Below are 25,065 nucleotides of genomic sequence, written 5' to 3'. Positions count from 1 at the left end.
GTTCTTCTGTGGGTGGGTGGGTAGATGAGTTAACCATCGGGGGAAGGGGAAGGAGAAGGGCTGCCGTGAGAGGTCTCTGAGGCCCCCATGCCTTTCCCCACTCTAACCTGGTGTGTACTCCAGAAGAGATGCCTCACAGGGTTCTAGAATGTACGCAGGCCTGGAGCCCAGGGCTGATTCTGTCACTCTCTATTTTGCCTCATTTTCCCCTTCCTTTAGTGTTTATAGATGGGGACACCAAAGCCCAAAGAAGCAAGGTGACTTGCCCAAGATCACTCTAGGGAAGGAGCTAGCACTAGATCCTAAGTGTACAGGTTCGTGGTGTGGGCCATTTGCCCTGTCTTTGGTATGACCAGATTTAACCTGAGTCCCAGGGGGAATGAGCAGGTGGCCCATGCCAGGCTCACCACCAATCCCAGAATTGCTGTAGGCAAGAGGCGGTGCCAGGTTTTACAACAAACACCCCATTTACACAACAGGCCACAAACACATGCAACTCATTAGCTCCCATTAGGGAGAGACAGCAATTCAGAATGGATTAGGTTTCTTGAAGCTGAACCCATACTGGCCCTGAAATGTTAGTAAGGGGTTCTCTCCGCCCCGCCGCCTCTCCCAGAAGCCTGGATTCTGAATGGGTTCTGCAGTGAGGCCTCTGGAGTCTTCACAGGAAAGGGCAGAATAATGTGATTGGGAATATAGAGTGCCAAGGCTGAGCTAAAGAAAGGGCAAGGCTTGGAACTGAACCCGGGAAGCTTCCTGGAGGAGGAGGCGGGGCTGGCTTGGTAGAACAAAGGGAGGGGTGGATTTTCTTGCTGGTGAAAAGAGATTGAGTGGGAGGTTCAGGGAAGAGTGCAAACATCCTTTCCCTCTCTCCCCCTAACCCTGAGGCTCCCTCTCTCTGCTCCTTCCCGGCCGGCTCCGGGGGCACTCAGGAGGGTGACAGGCCAGGTCCTCGAGGCCCAGTCCGGCGGTGGGGGCGCGGCCGGCCGGCCGGAGCTCCCTCGGCTCCAGGAGCCGGGTGAGCGCGCCCCGCGGGGGGCTCCGCAGACCTTACAAGGAGTTTGGTGGCGCTTGGGGTGGCCCCGCCCGTCAGGCTCCACCGGCCCCTCCTTCCCGCGGGGTGGCAGCCCGCTGGACGTGGGGCTGAGGGCGCGGACGCCGACGGGTCCGGGGCCGCGCGCGCCAGGGAAGCCTTCGTCCTGCTCCCCTGGGCCCCTACGGGCGGGCGTACTGCACGGGGCCCACCGGCCGCAGACCTGCGTGACTGTCCAGGGCGTCGCCATGTCCTCGGTGTTTGGAAAACCCCGCGCGGGCAGCGGGCCTCAGAGCACGCCCCTCGAGGTCAACCTGGCCATCCTGGGGCGCCGCGGGGCTGGCAAGTCTGGTGAGTGGTGCCGGGGAACCTGAGCTGCCAGGTGCGGAACTGGGCGTGGGTGGGGGGGACAGTGCGCTCTGCTCTTGGGGGCAGGTTCTTCCACTGGCCTGGGGAGCTTCCTTCACCCAGGAGGGTCGCACAAGACACCGTGATTTTCTTTGCCTCAGTTTCCCTGTTGCCAGGCTTTCTCTTCTCTCGGCTTTGTGCTCCGCTCCTCCATCTCTGTCTTCTGTTCCCTGCTTGCCTCTTCCCTTTGTGTCTTCCCACTGTCTCTGTCCTCCGTGTCAGTGACCCTGCTCTCTCTCCCCTCTCTCTTACTCTGTGTCTCGGAGTCCTTTATGGATCGGTCTGCCCTGCCACCAACCTTCCAACCCCTAACCCTATGACCTCCCCTGGGGCCAGCAGTCAGTCTTGGCGACTGACTCTAAAGGGACCTGTTGGGCACTGAAAGCCCCCCCCCGCCCCCTCCTCCCCCTCCGCCCCCTCCGTCCCCTCCGTCCAAGGCGCCTCTTTGAGCTTAGTCGCAGCCTTGCTACTCCCTGATTAGGCTTCGGGAAAGACTTCCCGTCCAACCCCTCCCCCTTCACACCCCCTCCCCGTGGAAAGGAGCTGGTGAAATCACTAGCTGTTGAGATTTTTCAGGGAAGGTCCACTCCCCAACTCCCATCCCCATTCCCTGGGATTCTGGGACAAGTTGTGCATTCTTATCAAATGTGTTTGTTTCAAACCAGACCCCTCTCAACTTTCTGGAAACACATTGGGTTATGGTTCCAGGTGCCTGGGATTGTCCTTGATGAGCCAAGATCTTGGGCTTCCATTGAGATAATTTGTGTCAACACTGAACTATGCCACTCCTGGCCGGCTGAAGGAGGGAGGGCAGAGGGGGTTCTCCACTGACTGTTTTTCCAGTTTTAGCCATTACTGATGGCCAACCCAAGCTCAGCTGGCTGTGGGTTTCCTCCCCAGTGTTCTGTGAGACTCGCTGGGGGCCTACTCTGATTCTGAAGCCAGCCCCACTCCCGTCGGAGAGGGGACTCTGAGTGTGGTTTTCCTACAGAAGGGATTACCCTCTTCCTCTGAAAGATTTGCCCTTTGAAAATCAGATTGTTATCCGTAGCTCTGTAACTGGTACCGTTTAGCCAGTGACTACATAAAAGAAAGAATTTAAATTTTAAAATATGTATTCCCTGAGTATTAGTTTGCAAACTGACACTGTTATGAATCCTAGGAAAGAATTTTAAGGATTTTATTCACAATATCACTTTTTTTTTTTTTTTAAAGACAGTATCTCTGTCATTCAGGCTGGAGTCCAGTGGTGCGATCACGACTCACTACAGCCTCAAACTCCTGAGCTCAAGCGATCTTCCCCCTCAGCCTCCTGAGTAGCTAGGACTACAGGCACACCACCATGCCTGGTTAATTTTTCTATTTTTTTTTAGAGATATGGTCTCACTATATTGCCCAGGCTGGTCTCAATACCCCAGTCTTGGCCTCCCAAAGCACTGGAATTATAAGCATCACATTACTTTTCTTTCTTTCTCTTTACTTCTTTCTCTTTTGTTCCTTCCTTTTTCTCTCTTTCTCTTTTTCCTCCCTCCCTCCTCCTTTCCTCCCCTCCCTCCCTTCCTCTTTTTTTCTTTTTCTTTCTTTCTTCCTTTCTCTTTTTCTTTCTTTGTTTCTTTCTTTCTTCTCTCTTTCTCTTTTCTTTTCTTTTCTTTTCGTTTTTCTTTTTCTTTTCTTTTCTCTCTTTCCAAACAAGCAGTAGTGAACATTACTTTTTGAGGGTCCAGCATAGTAGTTGGCCGGTCCTTGCTTTAGGTGGCTACACTCTGAACCAGAGAGCTTAATTCTTGAGCTTTACATTCTGCCGAGATACCCGTGATGAGTGTAGAGGCCCCAGAGAGAGCCAAGACTTGCGATGTGGGAGACCAGGACCAGAGTGTGTTTCTTCGGGACACAGAACTCACCTGGACCTTACCTGGAAAGCCCAGGCGCTTGGGGATTTATACCCTTCCCAAGGATCAACCACTGTGATCAACTCTGCTCGTCCTGTGTTTTTGGCTTGTAGCCAAAGCCTGGAATAAATAGCCCCATATTTCAGAATCTCTATGACTTGTCCAGGGTGGGCGACACCTCCCTTCAGTTGAGGTTTCACCAGGCTGACTCTAGGGTAGTGGTTGCATGGGTCCTGACCCCTAAGTTCATACCTTCACAAACACCCCTTAGGCTCGCCACTCATTGCTTTCCTTCCCATTAAGAAAAATTCCCGGTGCAATTAGAGGTACTTGGTTCCCCATATTTCTGGTTTCCTTCTGAGCCTCTCAAACCAATTCCTCAGTTCCCTAGCTTCATTCTCTGGGAGAGCTGAGTTTCATGTGAGTCAGGGATCACAGAGGTTAGATAAGGCCTCCCTAAAACGAGGGGCCAGCAGCTAGACATGGCAGCAGAGATGGAGCCAACCTCTTTCTGCTTCTTGCAGCCCTGACCGTGAAGTTTCTGACCAAGAGGTTTATCAGTGAATATGACCCCAACTTGGGTAAGAAACTACTCCTCCCTGTACCCTCTGCTGCCTGCGCCCCACCTGGAGTGCTCCCCTGGGACCTACCCCGTGGGTGGGCACTGACCAGGACTGCATGTCTGGGGACAGAAGGGAGAAGCCGCCAGGATGACCCAGCCCATGGGGGAAAGTGTTTTAGGTGTCAGAAATACCCCTTCCACAGCCCACCCCAGACAATTGGGGGGTTGGCCTAATTCACAGAACTAAGAAAGGCTGATTTACCCTAAAATATGAAGTATGATGAAACTTAAAAAAATAAAAATAAACATAGCAGGACATCCACATCCAAACAGGTATTATTCTTAGGCTGGGCGTGGTGGCTAATGCCTGTAATCTCAGCACTTTGGGAGGCTGAGGCGGGTGGATCACCTGAGGTCAGGAGTTAATGACCAGCCTGGACAACATGGTGAAACCCCGTCTCTACTAAAAATACAAAAATTAGCCGGGTATAGTGGTGTGTGCCTGTAATCCCAGCTTCTAGGGAGGCTGAGGCAGGAGAACTGCTTGAACCCGGGAGTTGGAGGTTGCAGTGAGCCGAGATCGCGCCACTGCACTCCAGCCTGGGTGACAGAGCAAGACTCCATCTAAACAAAAACAAAAACAAAAAAACCTCAGAAACAAATAGGTATTATTCTTCAAGATGGTCAGTGTTCTCTTCCAGAAAAGCTGGGCAAACATTTGAGGAATTCTCTAGTGGTGCTGGCTTCTGAACCAGTTTTTTAACTATATGAGAAAACAACTCTTGTTTTTATCACTGCGTCATGGTATATTGGAAAAAGGAATGTTTCCGTGTCAGTCAGAACTGGGTTTGAATCCTACCAGGCTCTGCTCCTTATTGGCAAACTTGAGCCAGTCAGCTAACCTCTCTGAGCTACTGTTTCCTCATCTGTAAAATGGGCATTGAACAATACTTATCTCAGAGAATTGCTGTGAGGATTAAAGAAATAACACATGTAAAAGATCCAGCATAGTACTTGACCCACAGTAGGCACTCAATGCATTTTTGCTTTTCCTTCCTCAAATGGCTTCCTGTACACAATGGCTTAGATTCCCTCCTAAAACAAATCAAAGCAGGATTTTATTAGTATAAATGTTGCTTAAAGCTCACGTGTATAACATTTGTCCATTGTAAACTGTTCACTGAGAGCCATAAGGTGTCTGGATGATCTTAGCCTTTTGAAAATGGGTGTTGTAGTCTTGGATTATTTTCCCCATTCGTAAAAATCAAATAAAGCATTCATGGGACCCCTGACAGCCCTCCAAAGAAGCCCAAGGCTCTGTGACACAAGTGGAAACTCCCTGCACTGCCTGCAGCAGGCCCCTGATATGGTGCTCCTGCCGCACCTGGAAGGGGGAGCTCCTTACCCTAGTGGTGCCCAGCCCGTTAGTTCCGGCTGGAATCCGGCACCAGATCACGGTGTCGGAGCAGGCAGAGACATCATGGCTGTTTAGTCCCCTGGTTTAAAAAAGCTTTTCCTTAGGTAGCAGAATCCCTTCTTCCAAATTTTAAACAGAACCCCAGCGTGTCAAACAGAGAGAGCGAAGGGGTTCCTGTGGGTAAGTCAGGGATGCAGGGCAGGTGACATGGTGACAGTCCCTAAGGGATTTGTTCCTCGAAGCTCTGCTTGATCCCTGTGCCAAGGCCTTGGCACAGCCCTTCAGTGCTACAGTGGAGGAAACAGGCCCAAGGAGCTGAGGACTCTGGGCCAAGGTCACCCAGAGGAGGCCCTTTGGTTAGCAGAGGTCAGCTCCAGAGAGAGGAGGACACAGGACGCAATGGTGTGCTGGCCGGTGAGGTGTTGGGAGAGGCCAGAGCGTGGAATAGAGATGGCGTGGAGAAACTGAGGACAGAGGTGAGGTGGGAAGACAGGAAGGAAAGGCACACAAGCAGACATGGTGTCTGGGAAAGGACAAGGGGGATTCCCAAGGACAGGGCCTCAAAAGACATATTCGGCCTAATTCAAATATTGCATGGGTCATGCTTATACCAAAAATTATTCCTTTTTGTTTGAAATTCAGATTTAACTGGGCATCTTGTATTTTTCCTGGCAACTCACCTCCAGTCTCTCTTCCTCCCTGCCTTCCAATCCATACTGTCACAGAGTCCCACCGGATGAGCCTATTACAGTGGTGGTTTGAGCCTCCTGATTGAGTAATTTTGGAGTTCTGACCTGGTAGTGGAATGCGTGGGCAGACTGTCTGGGAAGTGGGCAGCCTCACAATGGTCAGTCCTCTCGGCCTGTGGTCTCTCACACTGCACTGACAGCCCACGAGTCGGAGAGCCAACCAGACATTCTCCCCTCAGACTCTCTGGGAGGCCTGTGTCACTCCTCGAAGGTTCTGCTGAGAAGGGCCTGAACATTCCGGCCACTGTCCCATTGTTGTTTCCAGCAGCAGCAGCAGCAGCAGCAGAGACTGAGACGAGAACCTTTCCTTCTGTGGATAAAGGTCTCCACCACCGGAGAGCTAGCCATCAGTAATGCTGGTAAAACCACTCTCTATGCCCTTCCTAGGTCTTCTGAGAGCCTGAGCTCATTTGGTGAGCCTGGAGGATGGAGATTCATTCCCGTTTCCAGCAGGTAGCACAGTACTAGCCTCAGTGTAGATGAGCGTTTAACTGTGGGGGTAAATTTTGGTTTTAGGATTACCCTTTAAAGAAGAGCTCCTATCATGATCCTCATTTTATAGGTGAAGACATGGAGGAAGAGAGGGTCCAGTGATTTGCCTTAAGATTATGGAGACCCTCAGGCACAAAGGAAGACCAGGCATGGCTCCAGTTGCTCTCCTCCAGGAGCAGCCTCATGTCATAGAGGGCCTGGAGTCAGAGGTCTGTGTGGCCCAGGGCCCTCTGAGATGCAGTTTCCCCATCTGGAAGATGGGACCAATAGCCTGTGCTCTGACTGTGTAAGAGTTGCACTGTGTTCTGGGGTATGTCTCCTAGAGCTGGTAGGAGCTGAGAGATTCAGTGTCTGTGGAAGGGCTTTGCCTGTGCTGAGCCCCACAGGAGTGGGCAGGGGTCTCCAGGAGAATATTCTCCTCTCCCAGAAGGGCTGAGCATGCCTCATCTGGCTCAGCCAGGGGAGAATGTCAGCTTCTTACTCTTCTTGCCCTCCTCCTCCTCCAGCAAGGATATAGGCACCATTTCTGAGGCAGCACCCTATATACACTCTGATGTGAGCTTCTGTGGTGCCATTTAAAAAATTATTACTGTGAATGAGAAGAAAACATTGACAAATTCAAAACTTTGGGAAATGACTCTTCTCTCAGCACAAAAGTCCATAGACTATTAATTAGAACCAGGTGTTAGGAAGCTCTTATATTTAAGGACACCAGAGTACTCTGAGGCAGGGACTTGGTGATGGGAAGTCTGGACATTACTGTGACTGGGAAAGGAGCCCCTCACTCCTGCCCCAGCCCCTGAGGCCCATCACCTCTTCTGTAAAGGGAGGCTGGACAGTATGAGCGCCAAGGCCTCTTCCAGCTCATACAGCCATGATCCGCATCCCTGCCGGACTGGGCGATTCTGATCTTTCCTCGTACTCTGCCCAGACAGAGCTGGAGGGCAGGCTGATTCACTGAGCAGTCACGGGGTGAGGGAGTCCCAATGTGAACACAGCCCAGCCTAGAAGCCCTGAGTTCAAGTTCCTACTGCTGATTAGGTGCTGTGTGGCCTTGGGCGAGATCCCTTCTCTGGGCCTCACCTTGTCATCTCTCTACAATGGAGCTAACAGCAACCTTGAAAGGCTGTCCTGCTGTCGGCAGGAGACCAAGGTTGGGCTAGCGCCTTTCACTGGGCTGGGCAGGACACTGCACCCATTGGGGGGAACCCCTAAAAGGGGTGCATCTGACGTCTTTGAGTGGAAAATAAAGACAGATCTGAAAGAGATGTAAGCAACTAGGGGCAGCTCTTCTTGGACTAAATATAGTTAAACATTTGGAACATAGTTTCCATTAGATTTTTTTTGTCTTTGCATAAGAGCAGCTATTTATCCAAGTCCCCAAAGCAGGCTGGGGACAAGAAGCTGTCTGTGATTCATGCTGGATGCTAGTGGACCTGGAGAGTGTCCAGACCGGCTTGGCTGCCAGTAGCCCTCAGAGAGACGTGTTTGACTATAAATTCAGCCAGGGTTGGGAGTGTGCCCTCTCACAGTGGGTGCTGCCAGGAGGGCAGAGACCATCCCAATTCTGCCAAAAGGGGTCTTCTTTAGGGCCACTAGGGGCAGGGGACACCTAGGGAAAGGTAATAACCAAGTACACTCACACATGTGGGCCAATGACACAGGCACAGATTGGGGTTGGGGAGAATGACTGCCAACATGGCCGCGAGCTCCTCTGCATGCCTGGCCACTTGCTGCCTTCTCAGATTTGAGATCATGAGAACTATATGTGTGTATATATATATGTGTGTATGTATATATATATAGTAACAACTCGAGAAATTCAAATAAGGTCACTAGTTTGGTTCATAGTATGGTATCAATGTAAGTTTCTTTTTGATCATTGGGCTGTGGTTATGTAAGGTGATGACACTGGGGGAAGCTGGGTGAAGAGTACACAGGAACTCTGTACTATTTTACAACTTCTATGTCAGTCTAAAGTATTTCAAAAGCAAAAAAAAAAAAAATCACCTGGGAATGTGATCCTGCCCTATTAACTTTGGAGAACTATGGTTCCCGCTGTCCTCACCAGGCATGTGTGGTAAGCCAGGCCCCATGCCCAGGGGGGCCCATCGAGTTCTTACAGAGCCCTGGGAGATGGGACTGTTAAATGAGCTAATGTCAAGCACTTAGCACAGCGCCTGGGACAGAGGAAATGCTTGGAAACTGTTAGCAATGTTATCATAGTGTTCCTGTTTTAAAATGAGGAAACAGCCTCAGAGAGCTGAAGTGATTTGGCCAAGTCACAAAGCTAAAAAGTAGCTGACATTGGGTTTAATACCACATTCTCCAACTGCAAACTTCTGACTACACTAGACTGACTCCCCTGCTGTCATGTTGACAAGGATTGTTTGTAAAACCTTCTTGGAACTTCTAAAGGGGGTCTGACTGCCGTCCTTCCATCGTATCATGTACTTCTCTTTTCCCCCACTGCGGGCAGGAGGGTGGTCGGAAGGGAAGAAGGTGGGAAAGACTGGGGTTCTGGGATAGAGGGGCTAGCAGTGCTGCTCCTGAGCCAGCCTGTGCTGCTAACAGGGTCTAGGGGTCACACACTTGACTCTATCCTGCTGGTTTTGTGTGTAGGTCCAGAACACAGTCCCGCCCCCGAGCCATGGTCTGTGAGTAACCACTGATGCTGAGTCCTGCAGGTGGAGCAGCATGTCCTTGGTGGGAGGGTCTGCCTGTAGCCTCCATGATTGTGAGAACCAAGGACTTTCCAGTGGTCCCAGCCCCAGAGCAGCTCCCAAGGTACCCCAAGGCCACATGGGTCTAGCACAGAGGGAAGCTCAAACTTACACCCAAGGCACTGTGTCTGACCTGGCTAACCATCTGTGTTGTAGAGGACACCTACAGCTCCGAGGAGACCGTGGACCACCAGCCTGTCCACCTGAGGGTCATGGACACTGCAGACCTGGTAACATTACCTCCATTACCTATGCACTGCTGCGAGTCACTGTAGCCTCCTGAGAAGTCCTGGCCCAGAGTGCGAGGCCTCAGATGTACATTTAGATGCCTTTTAAGCTCAAGTTTGCTGTGTAACCCTGAATAAGGCACTTGATTTCTGTGGGTCTGAATCCTTTCTTTGCCAAATGAGAAGGATGGGATGGGGCCTGGAGAGACATGATGGTTGCTGGCATCTGCTCTGAGATCTTGTGCTGTGGGGCTCTGTGCCTGTGCACACGAGGAGGCAGGTACACACCTGTTTACACAGATGCTCCTGGTGAGAGCCCCTTAGCCCAGGTCTCTCCCACACACAAGTCTCCACCCATGTCCTCATCACCCCCTGCCAAGGCTGGATGCCAATTACTCTCAGAAGCCAAAGGGGCAGCATGAACCCAACCCAGAACCAGCGGTGCCCAGGGACAGCCAGGTCTCTGTAGGGACCATGCCAGAGTCTTTGGCTCTGGGCCCAAGGAGCCAAGGTCTTCAAGTCTCTGGCTGGGTGGTGGGAGGGAGGTTCATGAGACAATGTCTCCTTTCACACCAAGCCAAATCCACACTCAAGTGCCCCTTTGAAAGGGCTCTGCTGGGAAACAATATACAAAGCCTGGGGAGTGGGGAGGTGGGATTGGACGGCTAAGGTGAAGGCCTTTACCCCAACCTCTCTGCCCCTCCTCTGGTGGGGCTTCTCTCCTTCACCCCAGGACACCCCTAGGAACTGCGAGCGCTACCTGAACTGGGCCCATGCCTTCCTGGTGGTGTATAGCGTCGACAGCCGCCAGAGCTTCGATAGCAGCGGCAGCTACCTGGAGCTCCTTGCCTTGCACGCGAAGGAGACACAGCGCAGCGTCCCTGCCCTGCTGTTAGGCAACAAGCTGGACATGGCTCAGTACAGGTGAGCACAGCCTGCTTGGCCCTTGTCTCCAGAGCTCGCTTTCTTCGCTTGTAAGGGCAGGTGGCATCTTCAGGGATTAGTGGGCTGCTAAGAACAGTCATCCCCTTGAATTGAGGTAGAAGGGATTATATGTTTGTCTGTCTGTTTTCTGAGACGGAGTCTCACTCTGTCACCCAGGCTGGAGTGCAATGGCACCATCTCAGCTCACTGCAACCTCCACCTCCTGGGTTCAAGTGATTCTCCTGCCTCAGCCTCCCCAGTAGGTGGGATTACAGGTGCCTGCCACCATGCCTGGCTAATTTTTGTGTTTTTAGTACAGACGGGGTTTCACCTTGTTGGCCAGGCTGGTCTTGAACTCCTGAACTCGTGATCCACCTGCCTCGGCCTCCCAAAGTGCTGGGATTACAGGCGTGAGCCACCGTGCCCGGCCGAAGGGATTATGTTATAAAGGTATTGTAGATGTTGGTCTTCCAGGCAGCCAAGGACTTAAAGGGAAAGGTTTCTGGGTCACACAGGGGCTACACCCTGAAAGTCAGAAGAGCAGCCACTCCTTCCTCCCTCTTGGGTCTCTGTGGATTCTCTTGGATTCACCCTTCTTGCCTGAGTCTATCCTGACCTTCCGGCCCCACTCCCAGCAGCTGACTGATCTAGTGCCCGATTCTAATTCTAAGGAGAGAGGCTCTGATTGGCTCCTTGGTCAGGTGTCTGCTCTGGCCCAACCGGCCCTCCCCTCACCCAGACCCAGCCTCCCACACTCACTCCCACAGTTGACTGGGCTGACGGCAGGTTCTCTTAAAAAGTGTTGGACTCAAATCAGAGGTCAGAGACTGGGCCAGAGGACGCATTACTGAAAATACTGCAGCCATATTTTGCTTGGCTGGCATAGTGTCTTAAAAGACCTAGAACTGGAATGCTTTGAGGTGGGGCACGCTCTCTCCAGCCGACCCCAGGCCTCGCCGCTCCCCATGGTTTACCTCCACCCTCTCCACACATTCAAGTTGCCTGCCTGGCCCTGAGGCATTTGACACTGTGATGCCTGAACTTAATGAGTAATGCCACTGAACTTCTCCAGCACTGACCTTTGTCATCTGTGGCCAGTCTACCTGCAAGGGATAGCCCCTTCCACCAGCCACTCATCCCTCCTTGTTCACGGGCGGTCTGTCCTGCTTCCCTAGGCCCCGAGGGCACATTGACTGGTGTTAACAAGGAGGGGACCCTTTGTTTAGAACGGGTCAGATGGGCAGTGGGAAAAAGAGAGGTGTGGGGCCGTGAAGGGGGACTACGGTGAGAGGCCTTCAAAAAGGTGGCCAAGCCCTCAGACCCAGGCAAATTGTGTCTCTGTGAATGAGGGAAGTCATGTGACCTGAAAGCTGCTGAAGGTAGTCTTTGAGGAATCGCAGACCCTCTTAGGAGTCAGAAAACTGGATTGTGAGTCGGCCAGTTTCAATACAGGGAAAAAAACTACGAATCACTCTTTTGACTCCAATCTTTGCCAAAGAGATTGTCTAAAATGGTTTGGGAGCAAATAACAAAGAATACATGCTCAAATGAAGCTGATCCCACCCGTTCCCTAAAAACAACTTAGGACAATGTATTCCTATTTCATTCTTCGATCAAGTCCCGAGTTTAGTAGATTGAGATTCTGGGAAGCACAAGAAGTCTAACTTTTAGCTGAGCATTGGTCATTGTCTCCCATGACTGTCTCACGGTTTGAAGGGTAAAATCTGGGTTAGGTTGGTGCTTCCCAAACCGCTGATAAAATTTTCACTAGGATGCAACAAAATAAGAAAAAGAACAATGTTCTCTGCCTCTGTCACCCACTCACACACACGCACACACACACGGGGTTTGTGTTTGTGAAAATTCATTATTCAAGCCCCCACAATGACAAAGTTGCAAATTCAAGCTCATCATAAAAGCACATAATAGCAAGTGTTCTTTCCAAAACGGTTCCTCAGGCAGCAGTGAGCTTACTGGCAGAAACCAGCCCTGGGTGGGGAATAGATTCCATGCCTCTGACTCGTTTTGTCCCAGTCACTCACTCTCTCTGAGACTCCCCCCACCATGGAGTGGCACCCGGGGCAGCTAGCCCACTCTCAGCCCGTGCTCCTGCCAGATCAGCCTTGGGCTCAGAAACTTTTCCTGCCATGGCCCACGAGTGCCTCCTCTCATCTAGTGACTGTGCCATTATCCTCGGCAGTGAGCAGTGGGACAGCTCAGCAGTAGGGCAGGAAGATGCAGCCAGTGGAATCTCGCCCCCAAGACCTCAGGGACCCCCCCGTCTCTCCCCTCTTCTAGACATCTGACCTACGCAAGAGCCAGTCTTCTTTTTCCTCCCACCTCGATTCCCATGGCTTTCAGGTCAGAAACCTCCACGACCTTCCCAAGTTTCGGATATTCTATCCTCCCTTCACGGGAGGTGGTGTAGGACCAAGCCAGAATAGGTGTTGCCCCCTCTCTCCTTTTGCCCTCCTCACCATGAAATGTTGTCACCCCTGCCCTCTCCTGCCTCTGTCCTGGAGAGGCAGACAGAACACCCCAGGAGCCCTGAGAACTCTGCCAACCACAGGCTTCTGGAGTCACCTCTGTGGTCTAACCCTTCAATCCAAACGACTGCTTCTCTCTAGAGCTGATCCCACAAGCCAGAGCTGGGGGTGCCCGTTTCCTGCCCCAGGGACCCATGTTGGGGTAGAGAAGAGATGGGGCTGGGAATGGCCTGCTTCCTCCAGTCACAGGCAGAGTTTAGCATAGGGGATTTGGAGTAGCTTCTTACCCTCATCCTCACCCCAAAATTCTCGCTTGGGTGACATCAGCTACCATTTATTGAGCACTGACTCTGTGCCAGGTACTGTGCTAAGCACTTGAAACAAATTGTCTTTCGTAATCCGAACAACCCTGAGGGGCAGAGGTCAGTAATCCATTGTACCTATGAGAACACTGAGACTCAGAGAGGTGAAGATGACCCCAGGCCACCCAGCTAGTCCATGGGGCGCCGGGTGTAGGAGCTGGTCTGCCTGATTTGGCACAGCCTGCTCCTAACTCCCTGCCTCACCCTGCTTCCTCACCAGGCAAGTCACCAAGGCGGAGGGTGTGGCTTTGGCAGGCAGGTTTGGGTGCCTGTTTTTCGAGGTCTCTGCCTGTCTGGACTTTGAGCACGTGCAGCACGTCTTCCATGAGGCAGTGCGAGAGGCACGGCGGGAGCTGGAGAAGAGCCCCCTGACCCGGCCCCTCTTCATCTCCGAGGAGAGGGCCCTGCCCCACCAGGCCCCACTCACCGCCCGGCATGGGCTGGCCAGCTGCACCTTCAACACACTCTCCACTGTCAGCCTGAAGGAGATGCCCACCGTGGCCCAGGCCAAGCTGGTCACCGTGAAGTCATCCCGGGCCCAGAGCAAGCGCAAGGCGCCTACCCTGACCCTCCTGAAGGGCTTCAAGATCTTCTGAGGACCCTTCCCCAGGAACCCCAGGCTTGGTGGGTGGACAGGACTGCAGTGGGGCAGGGGCTGGCTTCTCACCACCGGCTTTCCCCTCTGATGGACAGCAGACCCCACCTCCAGCACCAAGCAGTGTCCCTACACTCAGTTCACTGTGCGAGCTGCAGTGGCAGGCAGGGATGCTGCTTCTGTTCCCTCCACGCCTTGGTCTTCATGGTAACCACCGCATCTGTGGCCCTGGAGGGAAACAGCCACTGTGACAACCCAGAGACCTGGGTTCAGCCTTAAGTAGGAAGAAATTGCAGTGTCCATCCTGCTGCCATCAGCCCTTCCTGCTCCAGCTACAGTTGGGCCAGCTGTGGCCCTTGGTGGACGGTCTAGGTGGATAGCTCTGTCAATGTCAGGCCTAAGAACCTGCAGAGTGACAGCCCTGGGGTCCTCGCGCCACCTGGTGGACGGGAAAGGCAGGGCGGCTGCCGTTTCAGAGGCCAGAGCCTGGCCCTCCTGTCATCTGCTGACTTCACAGAAGGCCCAGGCTACAAACCCCACAGTTTATTCAAGGAAATCTAGTTAAAATAATCCAATGGACAGCCTGGGCGGGGCGAAGAAGCCCCAGGAAGGGGTATTTCCAACACTTGATGTCTCAATGAGGATAAAAGGGAGGGGGCTATGGGTTGTCCAATGTAAGGAGCCCCAGAGTTCTTTCACCAGCAGACAGATTCCCCATGTGTCTTCCCACTGTTAAGGACTCTGTCCAAAGAACCTCAGGACCAGCTCCGTCAAGTTTAATGATCCAGGCTGCAGAAGAAAGTTGTCACTCCAGTGAGTTACCCAGGGCTCCAGGGAGCCCACAGCAGCATCAGACCCATCCAGGGGCTACAGGGCCTGCCCCCTTGCAGGTGGAAACACAGTATACCCGTTTGTCGTCTGGTTTGGCAGGACCCAGGACCCTCAGCAATGAGTCTGAGTGTTCAAAGCCCACTTTAGAACCTAAAGCATTTTGGGTTAATAAAGCAAATTTTTGCATATGTTATTTGGTGGTGTCACCGCAGCTTATACCAGGACACCATGGCTCAGACATGGGATCAGGACACTCCTTTCAGATCCCACCGTTGGCAAGAAAAGGCTCTCCAAGGCAGGCAGCGTGGTAGTTGTCTGTGTTTTGTTTACCACACGCCAGGTCCAAGGGAAGTCTTGCACAGACTCTTAGCAGACAAGCAGGGAAAGGAGAGGGCCCTGGTGGGTGGAAGGATTGGGAAGGGGGTTCTGGGCCTGGAAGCCTGCTTCTTCCCCTCTCAGCAGTCTCAGGACTGCTGTTGTATTGCAAACAGTATCTCTGACCCAGTCTTCAGTCTCATTCTGTAAATAGAGGAGCTGAGGTCAGAGCAGGGCTGTGAACTACTCAAGACCACATGCTTGGAGTCCTAGCCAGGCTTCCCGACCCACAGGCCAGCTACGGATTTTGCACTTTTGCTCCAGGCCACTTGTGTGTGTATGTGTGTGTGTACCACTGCCATGTGAACAAACTATGCAATACCACCTGCTCACTTCCAGGAGCATTTTAATAAAAGATTTTTTTTAATAACAGAATTTTAGTTTGCTTGCAGTTCATTCATTGTATCTGCTAAAAAAGAAAGGAAGGAAGGAAGGAAAGAAAGAGAGAGAGAGAAAGAAAGAAAGAGAAAAGAAAAAGAAAAAAGTGGGCTGCTTGGGAAAGACTGTAAAACCTGAGAGGTTTCAGGCCACTGAGCTGAGCCCAGATCATGTGCCTGGCTTAGGGTGGGACTTCTCTGAACCCTCACTAGCTCTCAGTTTCTGGTATGTCTGGAAGGAAAACTGACAGCACATCTCTCTCTTTTAACTCGAGTTCCACCTGGGCTGAGTTTGGCTTTTCTGAGAGCAAAGTCTCTCTTAGGTTGTTTAGGCTGTTGTGATCCTTGGTTCTGGCCTCATCCAAATGCAGGACTTCTGGATTTTCTTTTTCTGGTGGTTGCATCTTTTGTTTTCTGGAGGGACAGGGAACAGTGTTAATCGGGGGGGCTGAGTGGTTGGGGCAGGACTGGGTCTCCCAAATGGCTTAAAGAATCTGAAGGGAAAATTCTGTATGCATTCTGTATGCAGTTGGGGGAGAAGCGGCAATAGTTGGATATTCCCTCAACAGAGAAATGACTTACGCTTGCGTGTGTGTCATTTCAGGGAGTCCTTACTGTCACCTGTGAGCTCAAGTATCATTGCCACCCCCCCCGCCGCCACCTTCCAAGTGAGGAAATGTAGTTCACGGAGGCCAGGTGCAGTGGCTCATGCCTGTAATCCCAGCACTTTGGGAGGCTGAGGCGGGTGGATCACTTGAGGCCAGGTGTTTGAGACCAGTCTGGCCAACATGGCAAAATTCCGTCTCTACTAAAAATACAAAAATTATCTGGGTGTGGTTGTGCCTGTAATTGCAGCTACTTGGGACACTGAAGCAGGAGAATCGCTTGAACCTGGGAGGCAGAGGTTGCAGTGAGCTGAGATTGCACCATTGCACTCCATCCTAGGCAAAAGAGAGACTGTCTCAAAAAAAAAAAAAAAAAAAGCTAAGGATGCACATAGTTAGGGTGTGCACTTAAGCCTCCTGACTCTTGAGTCCTGTGTTCATTTCACCTAACCACACTGTCTCTAACCTTGGACTGTTATCCTACTTAGCACAGGTCCTTGTTACCACACACCTCATCCCTCACACTACTGCAGGAAATTTCTAACTAATCTCTCTGCTTCTGGGTGTTTCCTTCTCTAAACCATCCTAGGCACAACACCAGTCATGTTTCTAAAACCCCATCGTGTACACATCACTCCCCTCCCCCAACCACCTTCATTGGCTCCCACTACCCACTTCCTTAACCTTCTAATAACTCTCACGAGTCTGTCCTCTCTCCAGATTGGTTTTATTCAAGGTATCCCTAGACTTCCTGGCCATAGTGGAGGGACCCAGTGGGGGTAAGCTGTCAGCCCAGAGATTCTGCCTGGGTCGTAGGGGGAACAGGTCTGCTGTACCTGTGGACAGCCACTCATCTCTGAGTTGACCTTGCTGAGGTGCATGTGTCCTGACAGGGTGAGAGGGGCAAGCTCCCCTTCTGAATGGCTACACTCCTCCAGGTCATGCCTGCTTCCTGTCCAGGGCCAGGGGGTGGTAATCAGGGACTGTTGCTGTTTTTTGTTTTGTTTTGTTTTTAGCAGCTTTGGGTTCTCGAAGGACACTGAAGGCTGAATTTTGCTGTCCCAAAGGGTGGACAGCCATGATCCCTAAGTGACCCCTCTCTAGATTTCCCTCTGGGAAGGCAGGGCCTCTACCCGTCAGAGACCACCCCATCCCCCCAGGACCAGCTCCTCACCTGCTTGCCTGGATGCTCCTTCCCAGGAGGAACATGCTTATCATGACCACCACAGCCGCCAGGGCAAGGATGGAGTGATTCCAGGGAGATGCTAGGGAGGGACACACAGGACAGAGCCCTGAGGAGTGGCCAGGCACCTCTCAAGCCCACTAACAGCTGGGCCCTGGGCTCAGACCCAGCTTACAGTATCAACTGTCCTTTGCGTGGAGACCCTAATCCAAGATGAGCCCCTTGCCCTGGGGCACTCCCAGTGTAACAGGTGGGAGGGTGGAAGACACAGTCTCTACTCTGGAGAAGCCCTAATCTAATGGAGGAGACAGTACTGCCGTTAAATAACAGTGGGGCCACAGGGGTGAAGGGCAGAGGCCTGCGGAGGGCAGGGGACAGGTGGGCCAAGATAAACTTTACAGTCTTGAGTTTTGCCAGGGGCTGGCACAAGGCAAAGAAAGAAGGCTGGGCGCAGTGGCTCACGCCTATAATCCCAGCACTTTGGGAAGCTGAGTCAGGTGGATCACCTGAGGTCGGGAGTTCAAGACCAGCCTGGCCAACATGGTGAAACCCTGTCTCTGCTAAAAATACAAAAATTAGCTGGGTGTGGTGGTGTACCCCTGTAATCTCAGCTACTTGGGAGGCTGAGAATCACTTGAATACAGGAGGCAGAGCTTGCAGTGAGCCAAGATTGCGCCACTGCACTCCAGCCTGGGCAACAGAGTGACCCTGCCTCAAAAAAAAAAAAAAAAAAAAGAAAGAAACAAAAAAAAAAAAAAAGGAAAGAAAGAAGGCAGGGAGAAGGGTGGAAGGAATGGCAGCTGCCCACAGAGAATACATAAAGTAACTAAACTGAATGTGGATACTCAAGATTTGTCCATGCTGTACCAAAATGAAGGAGGGTCCAGCCTCAGAGCTTTTGCATTTGCTGTCCTCCCTCCAGGAATGTTCCTCCCCCGAATAATCTGCATAGCTAACTCCTTAGTTTCCTGCAAGTCACCTTCCTGATGATAAAAATGTTACCTTTTTAGTGAGGCCTTCCTTGACCACATTACTGCCCTTGCTACATACTTCCTATTCTCTTTCTCTGTTTAATTTTTCTTTTTATTACTCATCACCAATGCACTATGCATTTTAGTTGTTTATTTTTAATCCCCACTAGAATGTACGCTCCATGAAGGCAGAGGTTTTTATCGTATTTTATTCACTATTGTCGCCCCAGTGCTGAGAACACTGTCTGGTATAGAGTAGGAGCTTAATAAATGTGGTGATGATTGGAGGGCTGCGTAAATAAGCGACCACACCCTGAGAAAAGGAAGGGGCGGTCCAGCAAGACCCCTCTGGGTACTGAGACACCCCAGACTGAGTCCCTGTCTTGGAGGAAAAGTGCCGCCTGACCTGGAGGGGGCGACAGTGTCAGGGCCTTCAGCTAAACTCTGCTCTGTGTTGAGGGGCACACCCCGACCCCTGCCGTCAATCTCTCACCACTTACCATCTTCCACACGAAAAAACCAAAGCATCTCTTCCAGCAGCTCCTGGGGCACCACAGTACCAGCTGGGTCTCCGGGAGCCCCCTCACTGTGCTCCATGCCCCTGCTCCTGGTGGTGTGTACCGCTGGCAACGAGGTCCTTAGGCCCCTTAGCCCCAGCAGCCCTCCTTGCCTCCTCGGTTCTGGCCCCTGGGCAGAGGAGCCCTGAAGACCCCTGGAAACAAAGCAGAGAGCATGACTGGATATCCTACCCGAGTTTGATCTCCCTCGGTGCCCAAATCCAGATCTCCTCTGGCCCAAAGTTATGGGACCAAAACGACCCGAACGAACCCAGGAGCACGTGGAGCCTGGAAGGGCAGAGACTGTAGAAGTGGGGTGACTGAAATCTTTATTAAAAGCCATCGCATGTGTGGAGGAGCACTGATCTGGGAGTGAGAATGACTGAGCCACTGACGGGCTCTGGGACCCTTGCAAAGGACATCTCGGGTCTTCGCCTGTCCAGCGTCCCCACCTGGCTTCTACGAGCCCACAGCGCGCCCACGCGTTGCCGTAGCAATTGTCCCTTGAGTGTCATGCGGTAGCCAATCACAGGCCTGTGTTTCCCCCACGTGTCAAAGGCTGGGCCTATCACGTCTCTCTCCTGGGAATTGGCACGCCTACAGCACAGAGAGGAGAAAAGGGAAAAGTGCCAGAGGCAAACAGCTGCGGGCTCCTGATGCTGAGAGGGCACCCCCTGCCCCGATCCCGAGAGCTTCTTTTGTTTTTTGTTTTTTGTTTTTTGTTTTTTGGATAAGTTATCAGCAGAATTGGTTTCTGTTGTTTGCAAGGGAAGAACCTGAACCCATGCTCTCTGGATAAATCCCTTACTTCGTGTAGGCCTATTTCCGTCCCAACTATTAATAATAAACTGAACCTCAGTCAGTCTCAAAACAGTCGGACATTTTGACATCTTCTTGTACTACCTGTACTATTACCACTTAACATAAAATGTTCTAGCATCCATACTTTAAAAAACAAAAAGAAATAGGTGAAATTAATTTTGACAACATATAATATTCAGGCCAATATTAAAATTACTAAGTTATTTTGCTTATTTGCTTTTTTTTGAGATGAAGTCTCACTCTGTCACCCAGGCTGGAGTGCAGTGGCACGATCTCTGCCCACTGCAACCTCTGCTTCCTGGGTTCAAGCGATTCTCCTGTCTCAGCCTCCTAAGTAGTTGGAATTACAGGTGCGTGTCACTACCGCCCAGCTAATTTTTGTATTTTTAGTAGAGATGGGGTTTCACCATGTTGGCCAGGCTGGTCCTGAACTCTTGACCTCAGGTGATCCGCCTGCCTTGGCCTCCCAAAGTACTGGGATTACAGGAGTGAGCCACTGCACCTGGCCCAATAACACATTTTTTAAAAGGACACACATTAAACACATTAAACTGTCTCTTGGGGAGGAGGAGGAAGGGAGCAGGAATGGAGATAAACGTAAATAAAATAAAACAAGAGAAGGGTTTTGAACAGATCAATTATAAAACATGCCATAGGACACCAAGAAAAAAAGTGTACAGGGAGGATCGAAGCATTCTCAGGCCCCCTCACACTCTGTCACTGCCTTAGGAGCTCAAAAATCTCAGACCCAAATAGCCTTTGGACGCTCAGCCAGGGGCATTCAAAAACAACTGGATGGCAAACAGCCAGACAGAAAATCGGAGTATCAACAAAAGGACTAGCTTTGCATCAGAGTTTCCTCCAGCACTAAACGCTCTGAGAAAACTAAAAAGGCATATCTACAAATTGTAAGGGAAAATATTTTGACACAAATACAATACTGACTTAAGCTTTTCATATGTGAATGATCATTCATATGTCAAGATGGAGATGGAAGTCAGGGAGAAAAAAAGACCTTTCTTAGACTTTTTTTTTTTTGAGACAGAGTCTCGCTCTGTTGCCCAGGCTAGAGTGCAGTGACATGATCTCAGCTCACTGCAACCTATGCCTCCTGGGTTCAAGCGGTTCTTGTTTGTGCCTCCACCTCCCAAGTAGTGGGACTACAGGTGCCTGCCACCACACCCGGCTATTTTTTGTATTTTTAGTAATGATGGGGTTTCACCCTGTTCCCCAGGCTGGTCTTGAACTCGTGACATCAGGTGATCCACTCGCCTCAGCCGCCCAAAGTGCTAGGAATACAGGCCCGAGCCACCGTGCCTGGCCTTTTCTTAGACTTTCAAGGACTCACATGCACACTGCCTACTTACTCATTTGAGGGAGATTCTATCTATCTATCTATCTATCTATCTATCTATCTATCTATCATCCATCTATCTATCTATCTGCCTACCTACCCATCTAAAATCATGGAAAGACAAAGTTACAGGAATGGCCAACAGATGTGATCTTGTGTTCTAGCTCCAACTGACTGTCCAGAGCACTGTCCAAGAAGGATTGTGACAGTCCATCAAGTCTCAGATGTAAGAGTGCCTGGATTGATTAGTAGCATCAGCCACAGGCCCCTGTCCCATATGCAAACCCCCTGAACTCACAGAGAAAAGTGTTGAAGTTGAGAAACCAAACACAACCTTCCTCTAGGGTGTGGGATGAGATTTAGACACATGGGACATGCAAAATGACCACTTCAGTATTGTGTGGTTTCTTATGGGTATATACTACCTTCATGAGAACAATACATGTAATTCCATTTTAATGTATTTATATGTATATTTTGTCTATTTGTATGCTTTTTTTTTTTTTTTTGAGATGGAGTTTTGTTTTTGTTGCCCAGGCTGGAGTGCAATGGTGTGACCTTGGCTCACTGCAACCACCGCCTCCCAGGTTCAAGAAATTCTCCTGCCTCAGTCTCCTGAGTAGCTGGAATTACAGGCATGTGCCACCACACCCAGCTAATTTTTGTATTATTAGTAGAGACGGGATTTCACCATGTTTGCCAGGTTGGTCTCGAACTCCGGACGTCAGGTGATCTGCCCGCCTTGGCCTCCCAAAGTGCTGGGATTACAGGTGTGAGCCACTGCGCCCAGACTTTGTATGCATTTTTTTTTTTTTTTTTTTTTGAGACGGAGTCTGGCTCTGTCGCCCGGGCTGGAGTGCAGTGGCCGGATCTCAGCTCACTGCAAGCTCCGCCTCCCGGGTTTATGCCATTCTCCTGCTTCAGCCTCCCGAGTAGCTGGGACTACAGGCGCCCGCCACCTCGCCCGGCTAGTTTTTTGTATTTTTTAGTAGAGACGGGGTTTCACCGTGTTAGCCAGGATGGTCTCGATCTCCTGACCTCGTGATCCGCCCGTCTCGGCCTCCCAAAGTGCTGGGATTACAGGCTTGAGCCACCGCGCCCGGCCTTGTATGCATTTTTAAATGTAGGTATTTATTGTACCTTTTGAGACAACTGTTCCAATTTTGGATATTTAATTAATGGAACTAATCAGATCAGTGTGCAAAGATGCAGATAAGCTACTGTCCACAGTGGAGTGGTTTTTTTTGTTTTTTGCTTTTTGAGACAGAGTCTGGCTCTGTCACCCAGGCTGGAGTGCAATGGCACCATCTCGGCTCACTGCAACCTCCATCTCCCGAGCACAAGTGACCCTCCCCCCTCAGCCTCCTGAGCAGCTGGTACAACAGGCATGTGCCACCACGCCCAGCTAATTTTTGTATTTTTTGTAGAGACAGGGTTTCATCATGTTGCCCAGGCCGGCCTTGAACTTCTGAGTTCAAGCGACCTGCCCACCTTGTCCTCCCAAAATGCTGGGATTACAGGCATGAGCCACCAAACCTGGCCAAAGTATGTTTAAAATATGTTCAATATTGTTACAATAAACACATACTGACGAACAAAAAACTAAAATGACAAACTGGATACAAATCTAGAACCCAGAGTCAACCCTCTCTGGCTTTGTCAGATGCTGCAGAAACAAATAACATATTTCTTTCTCTTTTTTTGAGACAGAGTTTCACTCTTGTTGCCCAGGCTGGAGTACAATGGCACCATCTCAGCTCACTGCAACCTCCACCTCCCGGGTTCAAGTGATTCTCCTGCCTCAGCTTCCCGAGTAGCTGAGATTATAGGTGCCCACCACCACAACCAGCTAATTTTTGTATTATTAGTAGAGATGGGGTTTCACCACATTGGCCAGGCTGGGCTTGAACTTCTGACCTGAGGTGATCCATCCTCCTCAGCCTCCCAAAGTGCTGGGATTACAGGCATGAGCCACCACATCTGGCCAATTTTGTATTTTTAGTAGAGATGGGGTTTCACCATGTTGGCCGGGGTGATCTCGAACTCCTGACCTCAGGTGATCGATCTGCCTTGGCCTCCAAAAATGCTGGGATTACAGGCGTGAGCCACTGCGCCTGGCCAAAGACATATTTCTATCAAAGCACGTATCCAGTTTGCTTCTAGAGTGAGTATCATATTGTCATTTGCATGATTAAACTAAACTTTATGCCTTATTTGCATTTTATTAGTTTTGCCTTTAATGTTCTTTTCTTGTTCCAGGATCCCATTTAGGATGTCATACTGCATTTAGTTGTCTTGTCTCCTTAAGCCCCTCGGGGAGATCCCTGCATTTTAAACAGGGCTTAACCATGTTATTGGACTGTGACTTCTGCCAAAGACCTGGGCCACCCATCCCCAAGGCAAGATGAGGACACTCACCCTGGATCCTGAGTTCCTGAGGACTGCCTTGATCTGCTGTTGGAAGCAGCACCAATTTCTGTATCTTCCTCTTTCTCCTCTTTATGGGAGAACAGGATAGTCTTTGCACTTGAGCTCTCCCAGACAGTAACAGCTGTCACTTAGGGGACAGTGCCTGGAGAGCCTGCAGCAGCTGAACCCATCTGGTAGCTCTGGCCTTAGCACACACCCAGGCCTGGAGCTTTCTCTATCACTCCGGGGTGACTGACCTCTTGAATGAGTAGACTGAGAGTGCAAACAGACTCCACCTGACTTTCACAATCCGAAAGCACCAGGAGTCCAGTGCTTTCTTTGTTATGTGTTGGCCTCTAGTAAAGAGAAAACATCCGGATCCTCTGGACAGGCAGGAGAATGAACTGCAGAGGACCTGTGGTCTGTGGGTTCCATCACTGCAGGAGGATATGTGGTGTGCCCACTCCGGGTCTCTATTGCCCAATATCATCATCAATACTTAACCACGGAGCAGGGAGCCAGGCTGGCCTTTTACAGCCTGTGCTTTCTCATAGTGAAGGTCATGGCATCATGTGAATTCCTCACAAGGAGCTGTAAAATATGACCTTTGGAGGTGGGGGTTGGGAAAGGCTGTGTGAGCACCAGTGACCCAGAGAGTAGGAAGCAGGCCAAGGCAAGCAATTTGGTGGGGAAGCAGGAATGAGGTGCTCCTCCCACCAGGGCAGAGTCATTCAACTCTGATAGTCTATGGACTTTTCCATCAACTGGCTCCGTGCATCTTAAGCAATCATTGTTGGTTTAGTGAGGAGTGGGCTTATTTCACATAAGCCCACTCCTATGTCTTTTTTTTTTTTTTTTTTTAGATGGAGTCTGGCTCTGTCACCCAGGCTGGAGTGCAGTGGTGCAATCTTGGCTCACTGCAACCTCTGCCTCCCCGGTTCAAGCAATTCTCCTGCCTCAGCCTCCCAAGTAGCTGGGACTACAGGTACATGCCATCACGCCCGGTTAATTTTTTGTATTTTTAGTAGAGATGGGGTTTCACTGTGTTAGCCAAGATGGTCTCGATCTCCTGACCTCGTGATCTGCCCACCTTGGACTCCCAAAGTGCTGGGATTACAGGCGTGAGCCACCATGCCCAGCCGCCCACTCTTATTTCTTACTTCACAAATGAAACAGAGGCTGAGTGAGGTCGCATGTCAAGCCCAAACTCCTCTATGAGTTGAACATTAGTCAACAGTGTATACTGTGTGTGCATGGGGCAGAGGAAAGAAGACCCAACAGGGAATCTAGGGGCTGCCTGGAACTCCAGCCCCTCCTCATTTTTTAATGCATTCATTTATTCATTGAATAAATGTTACTTGAGTATCTACTGTGTAGATACATGGTAAATAAGACGGGTGAGAGCCCCGCTCTCTTGGAGCTCAAACTCCAGGGGAGACAGACAGCCAACATAAAGTAAGCAAAAACATAATTAAAAGATAATTATAGCAGTGATCATTTCTGTGAACATCTTTTTTTTTTTTTTTTTGAGACGGAGTCTCGCTCTGTCACCCAGGCTGGAGTGCAGTGGCCGGATCTCAGCTCACTGCAAGCTCCGCCTCCTGGGTTTACGCCATTCTCCTGCCTCAGCTACAGGCGCCCGCCACTTCGCCTGGCTAGTTTTTTGTATTTTTTAGTAGAGACGGGGTTTCACCGTGTTAGCCAGGATGGTCTC

At 50.8% G+C, this 25,065-nt stretch overlaps 3 protein-coding genes across 5 annotated transcripts in view; 2 read left to right on the top strand and 1 right to left on the bottom strand.

Moving 5' to 3' along the window:
- Nucleotides 1-764: 764 nt before the first annotated feature.
- On the top strand, nt 765-15,446 carry RASL12 (RAS like family 12). 2 transcript variants are annotated; one of them, NM_001265994.1, is made up of 5 exons: nt 1,066-1,384; nt 3,855-3,911; nt 9,430-9,503; nt 10,234-10,424; nt 13,493-15,446. In NM_001265994.1, the coding sequence occupies exons 1-5, from the start codon at nt 1,282-1,284 to the stop codon at nt 13,866-13,868; spliced, it is 801 nt and encodes a 266-aa protein (NP_001252923.1). In that variant the 5' UTR covers nt 1,066-1,281; the 3' UTR covers nt 13,869-15,446. The 2 variants fall into 2 exon arrangements, with proteins under 2 accessions (XP_014997950.1, NP_001252923.1); XM_015142464.3 differs by lacking the exon at nt 3,855-3,911 and having other exon boundaries at nt 765-1,384; nt 13,493-15,445.
- On the bottom strand, nt 15,403-23,617 carry SLC51B (SLC51 subunit beta). Of its 2 annotated transcripts, none has more exons than XM_001108335.5 (4): nt 23,361-23,617; nt 18,710-18,921; nt 17,230-17,320; nt 15,403-15,864 (listed from the first exon to the last, which is right to left on the bottom strand). In XM_001108335.5, the coding sequence occupies exons 2-4, from the start codon at nt 18,804-18,806 to the stop codon at nt 15,660-15,662; spliced, it is 393 nt and encodes a 130-aa protein (XP_001108335.1). In that variant the 5' UTR covers nt 18,807-18,921; nt 23,361-23,617; the 3' UTR covers nt 15,403-15,659. The 2 variants fall into 2 exon arrangements, with proteins under 2 accessions (XP_001108335.1, XP_077795714.1); XM_077939588.1 differs by lacking the exon at nt 23,361-23,617 and adding an exon at nt 19,219-19,345.
- The window catches only part of MTFMT (mitochondrial methionyl-tRNA formyltransferase), a 45,099-nt gene continuing 43,005 nt past the window's right edge, over nt 22,972-25,065 (top strand). The window contains exon 1 of the mRNA XM_077939586.1: nt 22,972-22,975. The gene's annotated coding sequence lies outside the window, so the exon portion shown is untranslated. The remainder of the gene's footprint in view (nt 22,976-25,065) is intronic.

This window comes from Macaca mulatta, chromosome 7, assembly GCF_049350105.2.
Source record: "Macaca mulatta isolate MMU2019108-1 chromosome 7, T2T-MMU8v2.0, whole genome shotgun sequence".
NCBI classification, from domain to species: domain Eukaryota; kingdom Metazoa; phylum Chordata; class Mammalia; order Primates; family Cercopithecidae; genus Macaca; species Macaca mulatta.
Note: the sequence above shows the minus strand (reverse complement) of the source record. Positions and strands in the feature narration are given on the sequence as shown.

Bases quoted from the DNA above. Each gene is read 5' to 3' on its own strand.
- SLC51B (XM_001108335.5), bottom strand. From the start codon at position 18,806: ATGGAGCACAGTGAGGGGGCTCCCGGAGACCCAGCTGGTACTGTGGTG. The intron at 17,321-18,709 runs GTAAGTGGTGAG...GTCCCTCCCTAG, and splicing joins GTTTTTTCGTGTGGAAGATG to CATCTCCCTGGAATCACTCC. The intron at 15,865-17,229 runs GTGAGGAGCTGG...CTGTCCCTCCAG, and splicing joins AGGAGCATCCAGGCAAGCAG to AAAACAAAAGATGCAACCAC.
- RASL12 (NM_001265994.1), top strand. From the start codon at position 1,282: ATGTCCTCGGTGTTTGGAAAACCCCGCGCGGGCAGCGGGCCTCAGAGC. The intron at 9,504-10,233 runs GTAACATTACCT...CCTTCACCCCAG, and splicing joins TCATGGACACTGCAGACCTG to GACACCCCTAGGAACTGCGA. The intron at 10,425-13,492 runs GTGAGCACAGCC...CTTCCTCACCAG, and splicing joins CTGGACATGGCTCAGTACAG to GCAAGTCACCAAGGCGGAGG.